This window comes from Anguilla anguilla, chromosome 3 (genome assembly GCF_013347855.1).
Source record: "Anguilla anguilla isolate fAngAng1 chromosome 3, fAngAng1.pri, whole genome shotgun sequence".
In the NCBI taxonomy this organism is placed as follows: Eukaryota; Metazoa; Chordata; class Actinopteri; order Anguilliformes; family Anguillidae; genus Anguilla; species Anguilla anguilla.
The window spans coordinates 41,350,139-41,370,844 of NC_049203.1; the positions used below are offsets into that span (position 1 = coordinate 41,350,139).

The window sequence follows — 20,706 nt, forward strand, 5'->3', positions numbered from 1 at the left end:
GTGTTGGATGAGGCTGAGGTCAGGGCTCTGTTTTTCCACACCGTTCTCAACAAAACTATTTCTATATGGACCTTGCTGTGTGCCCAGGGGCATTGTCATGCTGGAAAGGGCCTTCCTCAAACTGTTGGGGAAGCACAGAATCATCTAGAATATTATTGTATGCTGTAGCATTAAGATTTGCCCTAACTGGAACTAAGTGGCCTAGCCTAAACTATGAATAACAGCCCCAGACTAAGGGGTGTCTACACACGTTTGGTAATATAGTGTATGTTTACTTGGCCCCACACATCTAAGCCTAACGTAGTCATCTTTCTCATATTTCTTCTAGCTTTAATGCCTATTTTACTTACACTACAGACCAATGTTATTAGGCTACCCATGGTTTTTAAAAAAACTGAAGGTAGAGAAGATATCATTCAATTTAATGACCCTTCCCTCTCACACCCACCCCCCATTTGCAAAATGATTGGATAGGCTTCCAAAAATTTGTTTAATTAAAATTAAAGCCAAAGGAGGCTATTTTGAGGAAAGTCGTGTCTAAAATTATTTTGAAGTAAAACTCAGCTTTCTCTGTTATTGCAGGTAGAAATGGGGGGGGGGGGCTCAATAAATGAAAAAAATCAATAAAATGAACTGTGTGTGCGTGTGTACACACACACACACATACATAAATACATACATACATACATACATGCACACACAGGCACACACACACACACTACTGTCATCTTGAAAGACAGCTCCATTTGCTTTGCTAAATAGTGCTTGAACATGGGGGTGAACATGATCACCCAGTAGCATCAAGCTTCACTGACATCCACCTAGCGTTCTAAGCATTTGAGTGAACCACCAGGACCAGTCGCCGAAGGGTTTCCGGGACCAATAACCTTCACGTTCCGTTTGTGTACCCTCACTATTACGCAGCACACCGGAAACTTTCTGTAAGGAAAATGTTTACTGAACTTTACACAGTATAGATGCTGTTTTCCCTGACTATTTAATGGTCTTTCTGCACAACTTTCAATGCGAGGCAACAGATTTTATGCATTAGGTTCAGTAGGCTATCAGGCTGTAGATTATAGCCAATTCGATGCGTGTGTGTGCGTGTGCGAGAGAGAATGCGAACAGACTACGTGTGTATACCTAACATGGATTTAGTGGTAGTAGCACAGACCAATGACCACAAAACTCCCAAATTAACGCACATACAAAAAGACATCCACATGCATGCACGAACTCGCATGACCGGTGGTGGCTGTACACCCTCGCCTTCTCAGCTCCAGTGAACGTGTCTCTCTCCTGTTGAAGTGCTCTGTATCCCACTTTTCATTAGGAGCAAGACATTTTTAATGCTTTAGAAATCAATGCGATTGAATCTATAATCACCGGTGTGCGTTCTCCGCTGTGGTGATGAGATGTGGCGTATTTGACCACACAAAGCCTACAGAAAGGTGCGACCCGCATCGCTGACATAGTAGCCAAATATTGGTGAAAAACAAAGCCGTCCTACCCGTTTTGAAAAACGCGTCTGTATCCGAGTCGGTGGGACCTTCTTCGGCGATTTCAGTGGTGCTCATTTCGCCGTCCTGTCGGTTTCAGAAGTAAATAACGCACGGATCCAGTGATCTGTATTACAGAATCAATGCACCAGTCCCTCCATATTCTGTCTCGAGTTCCCTTCGTTTTCCAGTGGTGGTTTTCTGTCCGTTATTAGCTACCGACAGCGCTACATTACAGTCTATTGTTCAGAACTGAACCATAGTAGTCTCTGCGTTAAAGAAATCCACGACGCAATTAATTTAAGAATGATACAATAAATCAAATCGCAATCCCGTTGCAATTAAACTGTTAATGTTAATATGGCCCGTTCAAGTCTGACGTTTCACATTGCGGATATTATTTCAGCATCCATAGCCACACAAAGCGACGTTCCTAAATATGATTCCTTTACAACGGCAGTAGCCCTATATGTTAGTGATGTCACAAAAATCTGCATAGCTAATGCAAGTGACAGGTATGATACAAAGCATGGGGTTATTGGTATTTTTAAAAATTGTCTCCATATTGCCATTTTGGTCGTGTCTTCTCCCATCTAGATCCTCATCCATAATGAAATCCGCCCATCGCGCTGGTGAGCGTGTTTGAGTCAGCAGGGGTGTATATCCGAACAATGCACTGGCACGGACTTCTCCGCACCCTCCTTCACATCCTACCCATGTCCCCTCCCTTACCACTCTTTCCTTCTAATTTGCCCAACTGTGTTTTAAGATATATGATGTAGCCTATTGCTTCAGCTAAAGCACTGGCAACTGAATAATGATTCGCATTTTCAGTTAAACAGCATTAGTTAAGTCAGATATAATTTAATGACAAATGTAATATGTAATGAATGAACTTTTTGCCTCTGTGAGAATTCATTTGGTTCTGACCAATGTTGCCGCAGGATTGCACGCAATGTTTGCTCTGGCAGAAATGTGTAGGCTAAATGATCATGAAATGCATCAGGTTTGTAGCCCACGTCCATCAGGCTATTCATGCGATCCTGGTGTAGTCGGATACCCGCTATAGTCATTACCAATGTTAAAGGATGCGTATTTTCACTATATTGTGAAAATAATGCATCTTTTGAAATTATGTGCTTTTAAACCTCTCATTGCAAACCATAAAAAACAAAGTGCACGCCACGCGCACACACACAGAAGTGCGTGCACACGGACGGTCCGCACCTCCCACACTTCTTGTCCTCTACCTCCCCCTATCGTTATGATTGGTTTATTATTCAATGTAGTTAAAGGCATAGGCCTACTATGCAGGATTTTTACCTTGAAAATGAACCACGTTCAATAATCTATGAAGCACTGGCTGCCTCTCTTTGTGTACATTTGCCAAATCCATCCTCCATTCCCTGTATTTCTTCTAAAATGTGTTCAGGACGTTTCTGGGTGTGATGCTGTTTTCTGTGTGGAGAGGGGAGCGTGGGGCTACAGAGCCTGTAAGGTGGGATCAGATTTCAAAAGAGCATTTGTAGCTAGCACCGTTTTCAACCCTGCCCACGCATCCAGAGTGGAGGGGTCCATTTCTACATCCTACCCCATTTCTGTGGAAATTTTAAATAATCCCACGTCAAACCTTCAATGTAATTCAATACAGGGTAATACTAAAAAGTGAAGTTTTGGATTGGAATATCTTCCCAAAATGAAAAGGTCTCAAACTTCTGACACTTGTTCATAACGGAATGGGTCTTGATCTATGTCCTACCACATTTCTGTGAAATATTACTGTAGCGTTTTCGAATAATCCCACTTCAAACCCTTTAGGTTTCACATGAAACTGGAGGAAAAGATGAAAATCCTTGCCCACAAACCACATCCTCTACAGGGTAAGATCAGAATATGGCCCACTTGTCTATGCTGGATAAACGTATTGGCCAAATAATAGGAGACATCGTGGACTGGAATTACCCTGGAGGGTGAGAGAAATACCTGTCCTTGTATCGCCGTCCAATCCAAAGGTAAATTTTTGTGTGCAAGCCACTTCATCCATCCATTATCTATATCCGTTTATCCTGGGCAGGGTTGCGGGGAGCGCTGAAGCCCATCCCAGCATGCATTGGACGACAGGCAGGAATACACCCTGGACAGGCCGCCGGGGACTCACACCATTAACTCACATACTCATACCTATGGGCAATTTACAGACTCCAGTTGGCCTACCTGCATGTCTTTGGACTGTGGGAGAAAACCGGAGTACCCAGAGGAAACCCAAGCAGACACGGGGAGAACATACAAACTCAGATGATTTCAGAAAGACATTACACTTGTAACACAATAAATATGATAATAACAAGGATGCCAAAACAGATCACCTGTATGCTTGAATTCACCTGATTTCTTTTCATTTGGGAAAAATAAGATGTGGGGTTTTGAATCTTTAAAAAAGTACCGGAAAGACCTGTGTAAACACCTCACAGCTAGACCAATGAGGGTTTGTAGCTGGAGGGGAAGGTACCACGTGTACTCCCTTGGCTGGTGTGATTCAAAACTGAGATGTTAGTTATTTTTCCTCTGTTCGTAAGAACAGGGCACAATTATAATTAAGAATGCACTGGTTCCGTTGCCACGGGTTAGATATGAAGGCGCTGCTTCATATCCCGCTTAAAACTGGCCTGAAACGGATCAGTAGCATTCTGGTTACTCTCCGTTCGTAAACGGGGCTATGCTGTCATCAGAGATATATCCGATCTGTCGCCGGACTGTCAATATTCCAATGGGAGCATCAGAATATTCACAAATGCGCGGAACAACACAACAGATATATCCATGACCACAGCAAGAAAGCGTAACAGTTACTATGTTTTACTCTCGTGTTAATCTGACTCCATATTACATGATAATTTAAAATTTGGGTTTAACTATACGTGGAACTTGGGAGTGGTTACACTCGACTCTGTCTTGTGCCATCATTCCTCAATATATGCTCCCGGGTTTAGCACTATTGTTAAATCTCAGTTCGGTGAAGAATCCAGAGGGTAGGAGGCTGACCACCATAATACATGCCTTCCATGCCTGGCTTACATGGATAGTGCATCGATAGTTATGAGCCCAGGATGGTGCGTATCTATCAGGCTCCTTAAGGCGAATTTGACAAGAACCGGCGTACCACGCCTATGGGTCCTCTTAAGCCAAAACACCAGAACCAATACCACCAATCCCTTAGCGGGCAGATCGTGGTCGCCTATCTAACTTGAAAACCCCACTAAAGACGTTTGCTGTACTAGACCCCTGATCAGTAGGTCCTAGTCATAATTGTCCCCCTGAGTATTTAAGCGTAATTTCGGCTGAAAAGAAGATAAAATGGATTAGAGTCATGAAGACCACGCAAGTTAAAAATAAGAAGAATTTATTTAACAGGCAGGTAGGTTATCTTCAAATTCAAAATCAATTATAAGGGTTAAAAACATAAATACAGAGTAAAAGAGTTCTTACCCAGCCTGTTTAGCTACACACGAAATCACAGAGTCTGCGCAGTGTGGGAAGTCGATTGCGATCTTCCTTGTCTATCTACACACAGAGCACAGAGTATGTGCAATGTGGGAAATCGGTTACGATCTTCCTTGTGCATCTACACACACAACGCAGCGTCTGGGTAGTGTGGGAAGTCGATTACGATCTTCCTCGATTGCTTTGTCTCCCTTCCTTTTAAGCCAAATCCCGCGTTTGGTCTAGGCGGCATTGCCATAAATTAACCTGGCCGAATCATAAATCTCAAATTTCGGCCCCCACCATTTGGAGGCTGCTGTTAGAACAATTAGTGGGGAAATGGGGAAAAGGAGATGATTACCAGAGAGGACATTCCATTGTGTTCGTTTTTCCCTGAGTTTCTAAAACTATGTTTTTTCAAATTCTATTTGGTATGAAACATATTTCATTCAATTGCTTGAATTATGTTGAACACGTACATACCAAACATGTCAAGTGGATGTAATATTATGGTGCAGTTGTCATGAAAATACTCTTTTGTTTAACCATTGTACAATCCATATTATTATTACATAAGGCATAATACAATAATACAATGAAAACATGTGCATGGTTTGTAAGGTTTTCCGGGGTTTGTAAATAAGATATACAGATGGTTTAAAGTCCAGATCCAGAAAAGAAATACAAAGTGTAATGTCAGAGGGGCCCACATAAGGGCACTGTGGTAATGTGGCCAGACATTTCGCCCTTTATGACCCCAAAACACCCACACCCACAACCACAGACAAAGAGACTAGTTCCCCTTATCTTAGTTGTGTCCAGGTGGTAACATTCCAGAGAGCCAAATGGCCGGCCCATCCAGAGGAAGTCCGAGTGACTTATTGTTTTACCACAAGGCTCTCGCGTCCTTTGAAGTACAGGCTGCGTCCCAGCATGCCGGCTCGTTCAAATGCCAGCCTTTTCTGGGTCCCAGTTTGATTTCCCTCTTACACCTGCGATTGTCCATGCATGTTTGTTCCAATGACTGACTGAAGCCATAGGAGCACATACTGCAGGGGCCATTGAAAAATAATACAAGATTTGCACTCATTTGTGAATTATCAGTTTATTCAAACATTGCAGCTCAACAATGCAGCAGGCAAACTAAAGAAAACTGACATTTCTGCTATAGGCTTTGTCAGATCATCAAGAATAGCTGCTAATAACTTGACTCAAATAGGCTGACAATTGTGTACATTGGGTTAAACATAGATTTTCTCATAATCGTCCTTCAATTTAGGCAAACTTAGGCTGTCCAACTCGAGTCCATGAATTACTCGGGGAATGTGTGAGTCCAGAAATTTCTTGGAAAACAGTTACACAGGAAACTCACTCACAACAGACACCCTCTCAATTTCAATGACATTTAACAGGTTAGATAACTTTCAGAAACTCCTGTTTCGTGCAGTGCTATAAGTCCATTGAAACCAAAGAAGGAAATAGTTAAATAAAATATTGAAATATTGATATGTCATTGTGCAATAATTTTTACTCCTAACCCTTATACTGGCAAAACATTCAGTCACCAGCTTATCAGGACAGCAGGTAGTACTTCTACATTATTACCTGTGCAATGATAAAATGATTTTAAAAAATACATGTAATGAATTTTTTTAAATGTTAATATTAAAATTGCATAATTTAGCCAGCATAATTCATTTTGGATCTAAAAATGCTGAAAAGCATTGCCTTCACATTCTGGAAATTAAGTCTTAACTTACTTGACAACTGCATAGTACGTTAATATTAAAATTCACATAATCATGGAAGTGCTCAATAGATTAGCCAGCTCTCTAGGGCTGAATAAGCATTTATAAGCAATCGACGACATCAGCATCCTTTCTGATGTAGCTGAATCCTTTCTGTATGCAAATGGATACAATTAAGATGACGGTGAAAAGGTAGGTTTATAGTAGCTAGGCGCTTGTTTCTGCAACTGTTGAAATCTGTGCTGGTCCTTTAAAAATATAACTACAATCAGAAAAAAATTGATATTTTTATCTGCCTCTAGCCTTCAACAGTTTCTGTATCCAATTTTTAACTAATTGACAAAGAATAGCTGCTCAAAATGTCAAATCATGATGAAAATATTTTTCATTTTCCACATACTTCCAAGTACAGACAATATTCTAAATTACTTAGTGCTTGAAGTAGCAACCACATCCGTAATGCATACTTGCTTTTTCATTACTTAAGGTAATAATCTCGAAGATTTTCATTAAAATAAATGTCTGTTAAGTCACTATCTATTGCCAGATTAGGTAAAACAATGGTGATTAAGCGTATTATTATATTAATTTATATTATTATTATTATTATTATTTATGATTAAAGAACTGGGTGTCTGTGGCGACATACCGGGCAAAAGGTGGATAAAGAACGTTTGTGGAAATTGATCATCACTAATTCTACCCCAGGTCTGCTACAGCATTTTAATGCGGCTCAGCAGTGTAAAGACAGCTTAAGTTAGCCTAATGTTAGACAATTACCCCAAGAGTTCAGGTATATTTTCCTATTGACCCACTATCCTATTTTGGTGCAGACCTTGTACCTAAAGCCTCATTAATAAGAAATACAAGTACAACAGAACCTCTGAGATATAGACCCTTCAGGAATGGGGTCTGTTCAGAACAAATCTTATTAAATTTCAGAGTCAAACCGCCAATTTTTCTGAATGGTTAGTTGCATACTCTATCATTACAGTTTTAAACGGGCTCTGAATTTGTAGTTGTAAACAGTTCCGAACAGATTTTTTTTTTCCAATTTCTATAAAACTGCACTATAAAAAAATACCTTCCTATAGTTTTAACCTGATTACATAACTGCTAGCAAAAATATGTTCCACGCCTGATTCTCAAAAAAAGTAAAAGAGTAAAAAAAGCAGCCTGTCTGTGGTGCTTTTTTTTGGGGCAAAGGGTTTTGGTATCTCCAACTTATTCACCAAGAAAATTCACCAAAATCGCAGCAAGCTAGCAATGGTTCCTCGCCATGCCATAAAAGATAGAGCATTGCTAGAGCAGTGAAGAATAAAAGGGTGACCGGCGATCTACCAACAGGCTGGTGGTTTCTGACTGGCCAACTCGACCGAAGCTACAAACTGCCTTTTAGCAGTGTGAAAATACAAAAGCATGCTGTATTGTACAAAAGACTACTGTTTATTTCACTATGCTGCTCTCTGAGACTTCCAGATGGAAAACAAGCTACATAGTACATTTCTGTGGCATGACAGTATCTTTAAGAAGCAAGTGATCAGCGATGAAAGTAGGCATGTAGGACAGTGGCAGCCAGAAAAACTTAGCATCCCAACCAGGTGAGTAGCGGGTTCGAGGATGAACTGCCGAGATGGCATGCTCCATGCAGCCAACTACCTTCATCAGGTCCGTATCTGGCATCTTAGCCAACGTCTTCAGCATCAATTCATTCACTGGAAATAAGAAAGCACAGGATACACCTTTATTTTGCAGCACTGCCACACATTTAAGTTGAAAAACCACTTCTGTAACCATATACCACTTACAAATAGAATACATACTCAATACCAAAAGAACCTGTCACTCAAAAACAATAAACAAACTGATATGAACTATCTTCGCCACCAAACTGGATTTTTTTTTTTACTTTAATGTTACACATTTAGCACTACAGCACTACTCATTTTAAATAAGTATTTCCAATTGCTGCCTTGTCTCAGACACTACAGAGTGCAGCATGTGTAAACAAACACTGTCCGGTCATTCTCATGTACCTGACTAAGTGAATTTAATTATTGCCAAATTAACAGACTCGTGGAGTGACACAAAGGCTGTAATGACCCCTTGGTAGTGCTGGACCGAAATGCATGCAAAACCACCCAATTATTTATCTGAACCCTAGTGATTTAATATGAGGGAAGCTAGCCATGTGATATACCGTAACTAGCTAGCTATAGTCACCAAATCAATAAATACAAGTTTTAATCATTTGCTTCAATAACTAATGAACGTAAGTCAGATGGAGTATTCCTAGCCAGCCATTAGCAACTTAGAAACCATTAAATACTTGCTAACTGATCACTCAATAAAATTAATCAATTACAGAGGTAGATATGTATGGTATTTGATACTTTGGAATACATGTACTCATCTTAAGCCTTCAAGGTCTGTGCGACCTGGCTGGCCATTTGAGAATCTCACATTTTAATCATTACTGGCTCCTTTATGGACTTTTCACAACTCCCTCTCCTTTGCCCCCTTTTCTGGGCCGCCAAGACTTGACTTGAGGCACACGTTTTGTCTTTATTAGAGTCACAAGCCGCATTTCCACCAAAAGTACCCGGAACTTTTAGTCCCAGGAACTACTTTTCAAGGAACTAAAAGGTTCCTTCAGCCCATTGTTGTCTGCGTTTCCACCATGGTCTAAAGTCCCGCGAAGATTAGGCAAATTAGCCCACTGACATATGAAAAAGCGACGTTGTCGTCGGTCCATCTGTCCTATGATTTCTTCCGTAACCCCAAACTACCACCGAAGTAGCCTACATTATTTTCTAATAACCGGGACAGCCCGGAGGGGTTTATTCCACTTAGCTTTATACAACAGGTTGCCAACAATGACTATATATGGTTACTTTTGTATTTATTGATTTTTATCGATTTAATCACCTGGAATTGAAATATTCTTCTGCAGCCGTTTGGGCATATTTTTGTCAAGCAAAACTGTCATTGGTAGTTGAACTTGGACCGTTGTTATGCAACAAATAGGATATGACAGGCCAATAGTCAGATTGTAACTGTTTTATATATCCTCTCAAACACATTCATTATGTTTTTATCCGAACATTCACTTTCATGTCTTGACATCCGAGGCGACAGAATGCATTCACATTTCCAATATAACTGGCAACAACAGCAGAAAACACGCACACGTTGTAAACAATTTGCTGTTTGATTACTTTCTCATCGTCAATTCCATATAGGCTAATCGCAAAATGACAAGAATAGAACGAAAACTCGGACTTGCGTGAAAATTTAAATTAGCAGTGGTACAGCCACCATTTGCTTTCCTTCGAAGTTACTGCTAGCCGAGCGGCGAAGTGTGCCTTGGTTTATGACCCTTTGATATTCACAAACAAAACGGACTAAAGTCTTGGCCACCCCATTGTGTCAATTACCTTTGTCCAAGTAATCATGTCCATATTCTTCTTTAATCTCTTCAGGCAGTTTGTCCCACACTTTCTCAAGGCTTTTTCTTACTATTTCGGTATCAGTCACACTAGTTTTGAAAAACCCTGGTTCAATGCACAGGACTTTAACTCCAAAGTATTTCATGTTTCTCCTGGGAAATAAGAAAATGAAGATTTCAGAATTTATTGGCAGAACATATTTATAATGTCTGTATACCTGTGTCAGAGAACAATGGCACTGTATATTCCATGAGACCATTTAAAAAGGATTATTACCGAAGACTGTCATTGAAGGCCTCCACTCCGTACTTTGAGACAGCATAAGGTCCACCAATTGGACTGATCCTTCCAAAGACGCTGGCAACATTCACCACTCGGCCCCTAGCTTTTTTAATCAGCTGGAGCACACTTAGTGTCACTGCAATGACCCCGTTCAGATTCACGTCCAACATAGATTTATAGTCCTCAATGGTGAGCCAATCACAGTTCGCCGACGGCACAGAGACTCCGGCATTGTTCACCACAGCCCACAGACCTGCAAGATCACACACCATGTCAACTCAAATTACACTTATATAATCATGTGCATGCACACAGGCACATTCACTCACAGCAGACATGTGAAATAAAGCATGCACACAAATTCACACTAGACACAGTGGTGCTACAAAGGTGTACCTGTGGGAGAAATAAATGCCATGGAGAAGAGGGAAAAACTCTCCCTTTGGTAACAACAGTAAAAAAGAAGACTGATGTCTCTGCTGGACCTGATGTTCAGGTGGGAACAGAGACACTCGTCTTTTAGACAAACAGGCTGAATATTGCACAACTCTAACTAGTGCTCTCAGGTATCTCCACCTGCAGGTACAAAGTCAACAACAGATTGCGGATGCAAAATCTGAAGAGCGAGCACCAGCACACACAGTGTTCATTCATAATCATGTGCCTGTGGGGCCATTTTACCCCTGACAGAAAGTGCCCCATCAAGTTCTACTTGTCACAGACACAAGAGATCAACTGATATTCATATCATATCCACCATTCACAATGAGGGACAAGTCAGGGGGACTGCTGCCCCCTGCAACTCAATAACAGATGCAGCACTGGTAACCACTATGTGCAAAGTTATTCTATGTCATTCCCCTATTATCTCATGTTTATTCAGTAATGGCTGAAATTAGACTCAAGGTAAGCTTGGAAGGGTATAGAACAGATAGAACAACTTGATTTAATCATTCAGATCTCATATCAGCATTAGAAACATGCGTGTGCAATCAAACCATTTTGGTTACCTTGGGGGAAGATATTAATCTCCTAGGGAAAACAAGCATTGCAAAAGAACCGTTTTACATTGGTGTATTGTAGAATTATAGCATTATACAATTTTGTAAAACAAAGAAAAATTTAATTTATTAATTTATTTTACAAAATGCCCCACAAAATTAGTGAACAAGGGTAAAATGTTTCCCTTCAATATTTATTTTCATTTCCTACATGTGTGCCTACTGTGGGATATCAACCTGAATACTGTTAGTTCTTTTGAGATCTGATTGCTACTGATTGATGGGATGAATAATCTTGCATTCCTACCATATACATTGGATTACTACAGGATTAATAAATTTGATACATAGCATACTAGAAATGGAAAACCCTGTCAGTGTTGACAATACGCAATCTGACGCAGCTATGGCAAACAGAAAAGGAATCTGGTCAGAAGCTCAAGGGTCAATACAGGCAGATAAAAGCCTGTACTGCAAGTTACTGCACTGAATGTTTTGTAGACTGGCCGGCAGCCAGGCTAAAGCCATGGCACTACATTCTAAGCACACAAACACGACAGAGACACACAAGCAGGGCAGGCTCTTCTGCATAGACCAAAGGCAAGGACGGTTCCCCCATATGTTTTCAAGGCCAGTCTTTGAGCAGATGACTCCAGAGGGACCAATTTTTCCTACCGGTGCTGATATGAAGTTGGGTATTGTGGGTGTTCATGAAAACTTCACCATCCTGGCAGAAGCCCTAGTCCCCATAGAACAGTCTCCTACCTTGACTGCCTACTGTTATCCAAGTCCTCTTTCTTTTGTAAGACATTCATGGTCATTACTGCAAAACTTCAGAGCAAGTATCGCAGTAAACAGAAGCATGGTATTTAGGCTAGACCTGAGAGGTGTGACAGGAGAAGAGGTCTGCTACTTATTTCTACCCAGAGATTTATATCGAACCTCTGAAACAATGCCTGCATCATTCAAACGTGTTCAAAAACATGGTGGTAAGTACGATCATGCTGAATCAAACTCCCTGGTGCATGTCAACTACCAATTTTTCAGCAACAGGGAAAAGGGAAAAGTCTGCCCAAAGCCAGATCAGTGTTCTCACATAATTCACAAGACTATGGTTGAAGATAAGCCTTACTATGTCCACACAAACAGACCTAATGCTTAAACCTGCAACTATCTTGCTTCCAGCAGATGGCTGTGTCTCTTCAAAAACAATATTCAAATGATTACAAGAGTCAGTAAAGAACAAAAAAAGCAAAAAAAGGCACACATCATGGGAAACAATCAGAGATTACAGTGAGTCACTTTAAAACAAATGGTTCATTACTTGCTAGGATTGGAACTGGAACATCCGTTAATGTGTGAACTAATTTCTGTTGAATTGTGAGGGAACCAACCTTTGTAGTGTTTCTGAAAATACTCAGTTAATTGGGCGATGGAGACAGCAGTGGAAACAATGCATCAGTAAAACACTGGTTCACACCCATAATCTGTTTTACACATCCTATGGAGTCTATGACATGCACTAACTAGCAAACTCTTTTTTAGGGGAGTGGGCTGGAGACAATCACCCTCAAAAAACCCATCAAAAGTCTTGATCTGAATTTCCCCATTTTCTTTGACTGAAATATCAAAAAATACTGCCTGTCCATATGAAGAAAATGTCAGTGTGACCACACCTTAATGTGCTGGAGGTTCATTCGGTTCAAAACAGTCCACAGTCTTTGGAAGCCCCTAGAACTGATTGATGGATTTTGATAGATGGAAGTCCAAGTTATCACCTCACCAAATCTGGGGTCAGTACATTAACCCCTCTAGCACCACCGACAGGCCAAAACTTGAACTTAAACTTTTGGCTGTAATTATTGAACTGTTTAGTCTAGTCTCTAGATTCCGAAGGTCCTACTGAGTTCAATGCACCCACCCACACATTTTAAACATCTCCTCTAAATAAAAACATTCAAATTTCAATAGCCTCGGTGAAATATGATCTAGAGGCCTCAAACCAACTTTAATCTTATGAGAGAGATTATTGCTCAAATTTACAAATGATTTTTATGACTGTCCCTTTGTAAATTTTACAAAAATTATTTTTTCAAAATAAAAAAAATTAATTTCAAGTTTCTGTCACATGACCAAAATGCCTCAAACAAACTTTAATGTCATCATAGACAGTATTTCTCAAATGTATGACTGATTTTTCAAAATGTCCCTATGTAAACTTTAAAGGAAATGTTATTCAAAATAAAAACACTGAAAGTCAAATAGCATCCATGGAATACGACCTAGAGGCCTTGAACCAACTTTAGTCTCATCATGTAATAGTTTTATTTATATAAAACGTAAATATTTTGATGAAATTGTACTTTCTTTCACACGCCCATGCTTTTAAGCAAACAGCTACAAACAAAATGTAACTTGTGATTATTGCTAGCCTACTTAAGGCCAGGGCCATGGTTTTGCACACCAGATCTGATCATCTGAGACATGTTTCAAGAGAACAAGGCAAAAGCAGTTCACATGAGTGTAATGACACTAAGAGTAATTACACGTTAACTTAAACCTACCTTTTTCCCCAACCTGTGTTTTTATGATGGTAGCTGCTTTGTTGACACTATCCGTATTTGCGACATCCAAGTGGAGGGTGGTCAGTCTTTCCGAAGCAGCTTTCTTCAGCTCATCCTCACCCTTCTCCGTGAAACAGGAGGCAATAACGCGGTAGCCCAGCTTGTCCAGGTGTCTCGCCAGCAGGTTTCCAAACCCGGAGTCACACCCAGTGATGTAGACATATTTGTCCGATTCATTTCCGACTCTCTTCCTTTCCCTGTACCAGCGGTACAGGAATAAAAACGCGACCAACCCAAGTAGGTACAGGAACATCACTGAGACGCAAAAGATTGAGTGAGTAGCTAGCTAAACACTTTAAATACTTGGCCTAAGAAATGTAAAATACAACATGTATCATTGAGACAACATGTCCGGGGAGGCAGCGGCGCATTATATGTGTCATGCTATCAGAAAGCAATTGGGATTTAATTGAATGAAATTCACCTATGTACTGCATGTTCAAACCCCAGCCACATTTTCTATGACGCTTATTTGATATAAGTGACACCATATCTGAAGAGTGGAGGGTCCAAGGTTTTCAAAACACCCCCATATCATTGAGACAACATGTCCAGGGGAGGCAGCAGAGCATGTTATCTGTTATAGTATCAGAAAGCAATTGGAACTTAATTTAATGAAATTCGCCTGTGTACTGCATGTTCAAACCCCAGCCACATTTTCTATGACGCTTCATGTTTATTTGATATCTTTGTCATCATATCAATTTAGTGAAGGGCTGTATGCAGTAAATGCCCATTGTTAATTCAAGTCTCAACAGATAACTTTTGGTCTGACTCTGGAATGTGGGTCCAAATGTTATCTATTTAGAGTTGAATTAACACTGGACATTTTATTGTGTACTAACAAACCCATGTCACATAGTTTATCCTATAACAATTAGCCAGTAAGCTATCATCTAGAGTTGTTAGAACACCTCAGTGGTAACATTACCTATTAATTATGACAAATGTGCTGGAATCGGTTTTATATTCTCCTAAAAAAAAAGCAAGATCATGGTATTTCATATTTAGACTTACTGCATTTCCAAGAATCAACATGGCAGAAATATAAAAAAAGCTTTATAAAAATACACTGCCTTTTCAATTGGCATTATAATTATAACGAAGGAGTATCTTTACATGTCAAAACGTCGCCAGTTTAGAAAATAAACTTTGAGATAGGCGTTTCTCGCTTTTGCGCAGGCATACTTTTATTGTGAACGATTTCCGACGAATCTGCCGTCTTACTGTCGCTCATTTCACGGTAGGGGAGACCGGGTATGGTTGTCACACTTTGCACTCTCTCAACTATATCTCAGCCAAAATACACATTACAAGGTTATTTTCAACTACAAATGAAAGATGAACATCTCAGGTAGAAACTGATATTTCAAGTATCAGCATAACTTATTCCAAAATAAAACTATTACTGGTTGAATAGAGTGTGTCCACTTATGACAACCAACCCCATGGCAGGGTTGGTTGTCACAGGATATGGGGTTGGTTGTTACAATGCTTTATTAAAAAGGAATGAAACAACAAATACAATCTTTAGACTTTATTTATAAAGCATAAAACAGGTTAAATGTTATTAAAGGTCAAATAACCTAAATTATAATTTGAACAGATTTTTTTAATTGAATCTAGAACCTTTACTTCAACGTTAACATATCTGCCAGAATACAAAATTATATCAACTGAATGTAACCTGACCAATTAAAAGCCTAATATTAACAATAGGTCAAAAGTCATTTTCAATAAAATATTTATTTTTAAATGTTTTTAATTTGTGTTATAAAGAAAATAGTACATTTAAATTATGAATTATCCTCCTCTTTTAAAAAAGAAATATGTTAGAGGAATCGGTTTTGAAAATACAGGCTATGCTGGTAAAACTGGGGTCCTTGTGTAAAAAAAAAAAAACCCAAAAAACAAATAGAGAAGCCTAACCAGTATCAGAGTCGCAGGAGTCGCAATTTTGACAAATGTAGGTTGGGACCCCTGGGGTACACACCTGATGAGCCCACCCTTTACACACAAAGCACTGAAGCCACACTTCTTTTGGGAGGCTGTTTGCATATGACTCCATGCACACTAGACAGAAGCAGCCCTCATCTTCCGAAGACTCAGATGCCAATCGCTTTCTTTTTGTTGTAGCTTTTTTCTTCTGAGGGCTTTGGCCTGTTTCTTCTCTGTTTGATTAAACAGCTTCTTTTGTTTAGGCCTACTGGACTTTTGATTTTCCAGTTCTAATTTTGCCTTGATCTGTCTTTCTCTCAAATGTTTGTGGCATCTCTACAAAAAAGCAAATAAAGTATAACATCTATAACATCTGTGCCATAACTTCATTATAATGGGGTTGGTTGTCACGTGACGACCAACTCCCCCAGAAACGTGACAACCTGCCCCAATCAGACTTTTTTAATGAATTAGCTTCTCATTAGATAATAGCTTGGCCTAGTGACTCATATTTAGCATCGAAATATAGCTGTTCCTTCACTTTATTCATCATAATTTTAACTTTGTGGATATCCTAATGTAACAATGATTTATAACATAAAGAACCAGATGCCAAATATTTCGTTTTGGTTATAAAAAATAGTATAATTGAGCTCACCTCAAAGTGTTGTGACTTTAACCTCTAAAGACAAAATGGTTGCTCTCTGTTAAAGGGGAAGTGCATTTCTGTGTTAAAATTTTGTCACAGCGCCCCCTAGATTAAAAGTTATGGGCTTTCTGACAACCAAACCATGTGACAACCATACCCGGTCTCCCCTACTATTTTTTTCTACAGTGTATGACCTAGAGCTATAAGTGTTCCGCCAGAGTTGATGAGGACCACCGCCTAACGCTTGACAAATAAATAGTACACAGTCCGGAGATGTTATTCGAAATGTTGGCAGATTATACACTACGTTATCTAGCAATGTCAGTGGCCGTCGGGTTACAGGCGTACATAGCTACTTCCCTAGACTTTTGGCCAGAATACAAGCCAACCTAGTAGTAAACCTATGTCTATCAGGCTTACAATCCGACAACACGGTTTTATGGGTCCGAAATAAAAATACAGCATTCCTTCGCTACTCCAAGGGCATGCGGAAAAAGCTTACTATTAGTTCACTACTAACCTAAAATATCTATGGAAAAAAACAGTAGTTCGCGAAGTATTGCTTAAGCTACTTTTTGAGTTTTAGCTGATAGGCTACGCTTCAAATTACGCAAGCACGTAGCTCGCTCAGCTAGTTAGCTAGTTACATTATTTAATTCATAGTTTACCAACAATTAGTAACTGACTGACACAATTAGACTTCGTAATTTAGCCGATTAAGTTGCATAGGATAATCAACCGTTTTGTATCCCAGTTGTGACTTATTGGTATATTATGGGCCAATTTCTATTAAGAGACGGGGACATGCAATATGTTGTTGGTTATGTTTGTTCCGCGTTGCGAGTACAATAACTACACGCCAATTACGTTACAAGAGACAGTCGCTGCCAGGTTATACCTAGCTTTACTGTATGTTACCTAGTACAAGCTAAAATCAGCTTTGAACTCTTTAAAAGTTCGATAGAAAAGTCGTCCATGTTTCATTATTACACAGTTTGCATGTTTAACAATTATCTACATGTACATTTCTCCGTTAAATCCGGCACTTTAAAATCATGACTTCCGTAAATAGGGAAAATAATGAGAGCATAGAGTGAGAACACACGTACCTGTGTATAACCACAGCAGTTAGCCTAGATGTAAGGGGTGTAGAAGTGGCTAGTATATCGTTTTGTTCTGACGGTCGACTGTTGAGGCTACAAAGGGAAAGGCTTCCCCGCCCTCTAGCGTTTCGGCCAATCGCACGTCACCAGCCTCGTTCGCAAATGAATGCAGGGAGAATGGTATCTGGCGCCTGGAGCAGCTCCAAAGAGCACTGTGTATATGTATCTCCAAATGGGACGGTGCTAGCTCCAAACCGGCGGAGATTACTGCAACCATAACCCTATCCCTGTCCCTAACCCTCCTATTTGAAACTAGGTAACACCCCTTTGGAGCTAGGCCCCTCCCATATGAAGCAGCTCCAGACGCCAGAAATACCTACAGCTCCCTATCCAGCGTTGCAAAAACACTTGTCAATATACAAATTCCTCACGTATACAAAACACTGTCCACAGGTCATTAATTCAAAATTGCGAAATCTTAGCCTGCCATTGAATGTATTGATACCAAAATGAGATCAAGTTACAACAAACAATATTGGCCATCTTAGCTCACACAAATCAAACAAGCTCTACCATCACCAACACATGGTCCATCCCACTCCTTGCCATTTCTAAGGATAAAAAGTCCACAGACACACTGTGCAGGGGATACTTGGACTGGACGGATACAAGAGGGGTACTCACTTTACTGGTGGGGGTCTTGCTTAAGCAGCACCACTCACACCAGAGACACCACCCAGCACGATCATGCACTCACTCCATCACCTACTTCCTGAGGGAATATGGCACTGCTATTTGTCTTAAAATCACATACTTCCATGCAGAATAATCCACAATGTTCACAAAGCCACCCCCAATGCCGCAAAAGGGTCCAAGGAGGGTCGTCTTCTGCAGCCTGTTCCCGAGGAGTTCGTCCTTTCCCCCTAGCTTTATAGGCCCATAGCCACCCGGCACTGCTCCACGGCACCAAATGCTGTGATATTCAGATGAGCCAGCGGGTTGTTAATAGTAAAAACCACAAAGGGAGACACTGCCAAAAACTATTCCCTAAAATTCACAGCTACAGCCCATAGATGTTGACCTGCCAACCCATTATCCTGTACCAGTCCACCAAGCCTACATACTTCCTTCCATTTGGCCCATCCTTCCTTAAGAATTTTAGACATAGCTGGAGTATCCTTCCGCTTACCCTTTGGCCAGGAGGTGGCCCCCAGTTGACCGGTCTCATCACCAAATTTAACCAAAGGGTCACATCTTTAAATGTCTGTTGCCATACCTTGGTTTCTGCAGCTCTCCCTAGCCCTGTCCACTAGTTCTCCCCAGCCTGAGTCATTAACAGATCCCAGCATTCTTTTATGACATTTTCACACGCCATGCGTGACACCCCGGAGAGAGAGATGCGACAATGAGACCGGTCAACTGGGGGCCACACTGTTGTCTGTCGCATGGAGAGCAGAGCGCACCCACACAAACATGAAATCAAATAAACAGACTATTTCACTCTTCCCCCTCACGGGTTCCAAGCAAAAACAATGAACTAAAATAACAAAGACAAAAGCAAGTAAAATAGAGCAGTAACTTTTCAGTTCCTTGCTCTGTAGCTGACCCGCCTTCCCGGCCAGGTCCAGCTCTTCCAGTATCCCAGCTGAGGATTACTTTAATTGGTTTTTTGTGCTCAAACAAAAACGAAACAAAAATCATAACTGCGCTCTCGATGTTAGCTCCCGGTCTCGGCCCCGAACTGTGGAGAGCAGCACACCTTTAAGCACCTGGCCTTATTAGTTAACACAGCCCAGGTGCGTGTGCTCTCTCCACCAGCCGGCGCAGCCGAGACCAATCCGCCTCTCCGGCGAACCGACTGCTACAGACATTTATCCCTGACCAGGAATGAGTATCAGTATCTTTCACAATTAGTACCCCCAATTATGCATTAACTGCCCAAAAATGTGCAAATCCACTTCAATATACCCAATATAAGGGATCTTTTCAGCATCTTTTCTCTATATGGCCCACACGTTTACACCTATGACAAACTGGTCTCCCTTCATTATCAAAACAATCATAGGTCCTCCTATCCCCAGTTGCCGAGCTACTACCTCTTTGCGGTACCCCACTTTGTGAACCACCCACTTGTAAGCCCTCTCGGCCCTACACTTAGTTAAACTAGCAACAAGCCCCTTAATCTCTCCTTTCAATTGCTTAAGCATAGTCTTCCACCTGGAAAATAACTTCCTGTTTAATTTGTGCAAAAGATGAATTGAGTTCCATTCTTACCCTTATTCTAAGCTCCCTGCACAGAACTGGGTCCAGCAGTCCAGCAATTAACTGGTAATGTAAAATATGATCCCCATAGTGGTCTCCTCTATGCTTTCCTGTGCCCCCTGTTTGTGAGTAAAAATCTGTGAACGGATTGAAGTCAGGGGAACAATATCACCATAAGTGGCCAAAAAAAGTTTGAAATGTGTCCTGCTGTTTCCCAACAGGTTTAGCAACAGGTAATTTGCTGTAAAGGCAAAGCTGTGTTTAACAAACAATGAACTTCATGTTATATAGCCATAACAGGATTTCATAATACTTTAGTAAACAAATAGTCAAATCCAGTTTCAAACATAGGCAAATGTTTTTATAAACCAAAACATAGTTACTCATCTTTACTCTAAACTGCAGAGTACGAAATGTATGAACTCCACCACCACCCCTACCCGAGGGACGACACTAAAGTCAATTATAAACTGAAATGATTATTTTATAATTCAAAATATAGTTCCTCATCTTCATTATGAACTACTGTATGCCACAAACTCCTAATGAAATAAAAACTACATAATTTAAGGCTTACATGTTATGTTGTTTTTTGTTTGTTAATACTTTTTCTCCGGTTTTTCTCTCAGTTGAAGCTCCACTTTACCTGTATGTTTGATTTGCATAAGTTT

At 40.4% G+C, this 20,706-nt stretch overlaps 2 protein-coding genes across 3 annotated transcripts in view; both read right to left on the reverse strand.

Moving 5' to 3' along the window:
* Positions 1-2,215, reverse strand: part of LOC118223676 (kalirin-like) — a 150,451-nt gene extending 148,236 nt beyond the window's left edge. The window contains exon 1 of one of the 2 annotated variants that reach the window (XM_035410526.1): positions 1,511-2,214. In XM_035410526.1, coding sequence (XP_035266417.1) covers positions 1,511-1,577 — 67 coding nt within the window. In that variant the 5' untranslated portion in view covers positions 1,578-2,214. Of the gene's footprint in view, positions 1-1,510 lie in introns of both variants that reach the window. The other variant, XM_035410527.1, reaches the window with a different exon arrangement.
* A 3,849-nt stretch (positions 2,216-6,064) lies between these two features.
* Positions 6,065-17,965, reverse strand: LOC118223490 (retinol dehydrogenase 7-like). The gene is made up of 5 exons (XM_035410099.1): positions 17,780-17,965; positions 14,024-14,338; positions 10,453-10,711; positions 10,165-10,328; positions 6,065-8,442 (listed from the first exon to the last, which is right to left on the reverse strand). The coding sequence occupies exons 2-5, from the start codon at positions 14,334-14,336 to the stop codon at positions 8,219-8,221; spliced, it is 960 nt and encodes a 319-aa protein (XP_035265990.1). The 5' UTR covers positions 14,337-14,338; positions 17,780-17,965; the 3' UTR covers positions 6,065-8,218.
* Positions 17,966-20,706: the final 2,741 nt, after the last annotated feature.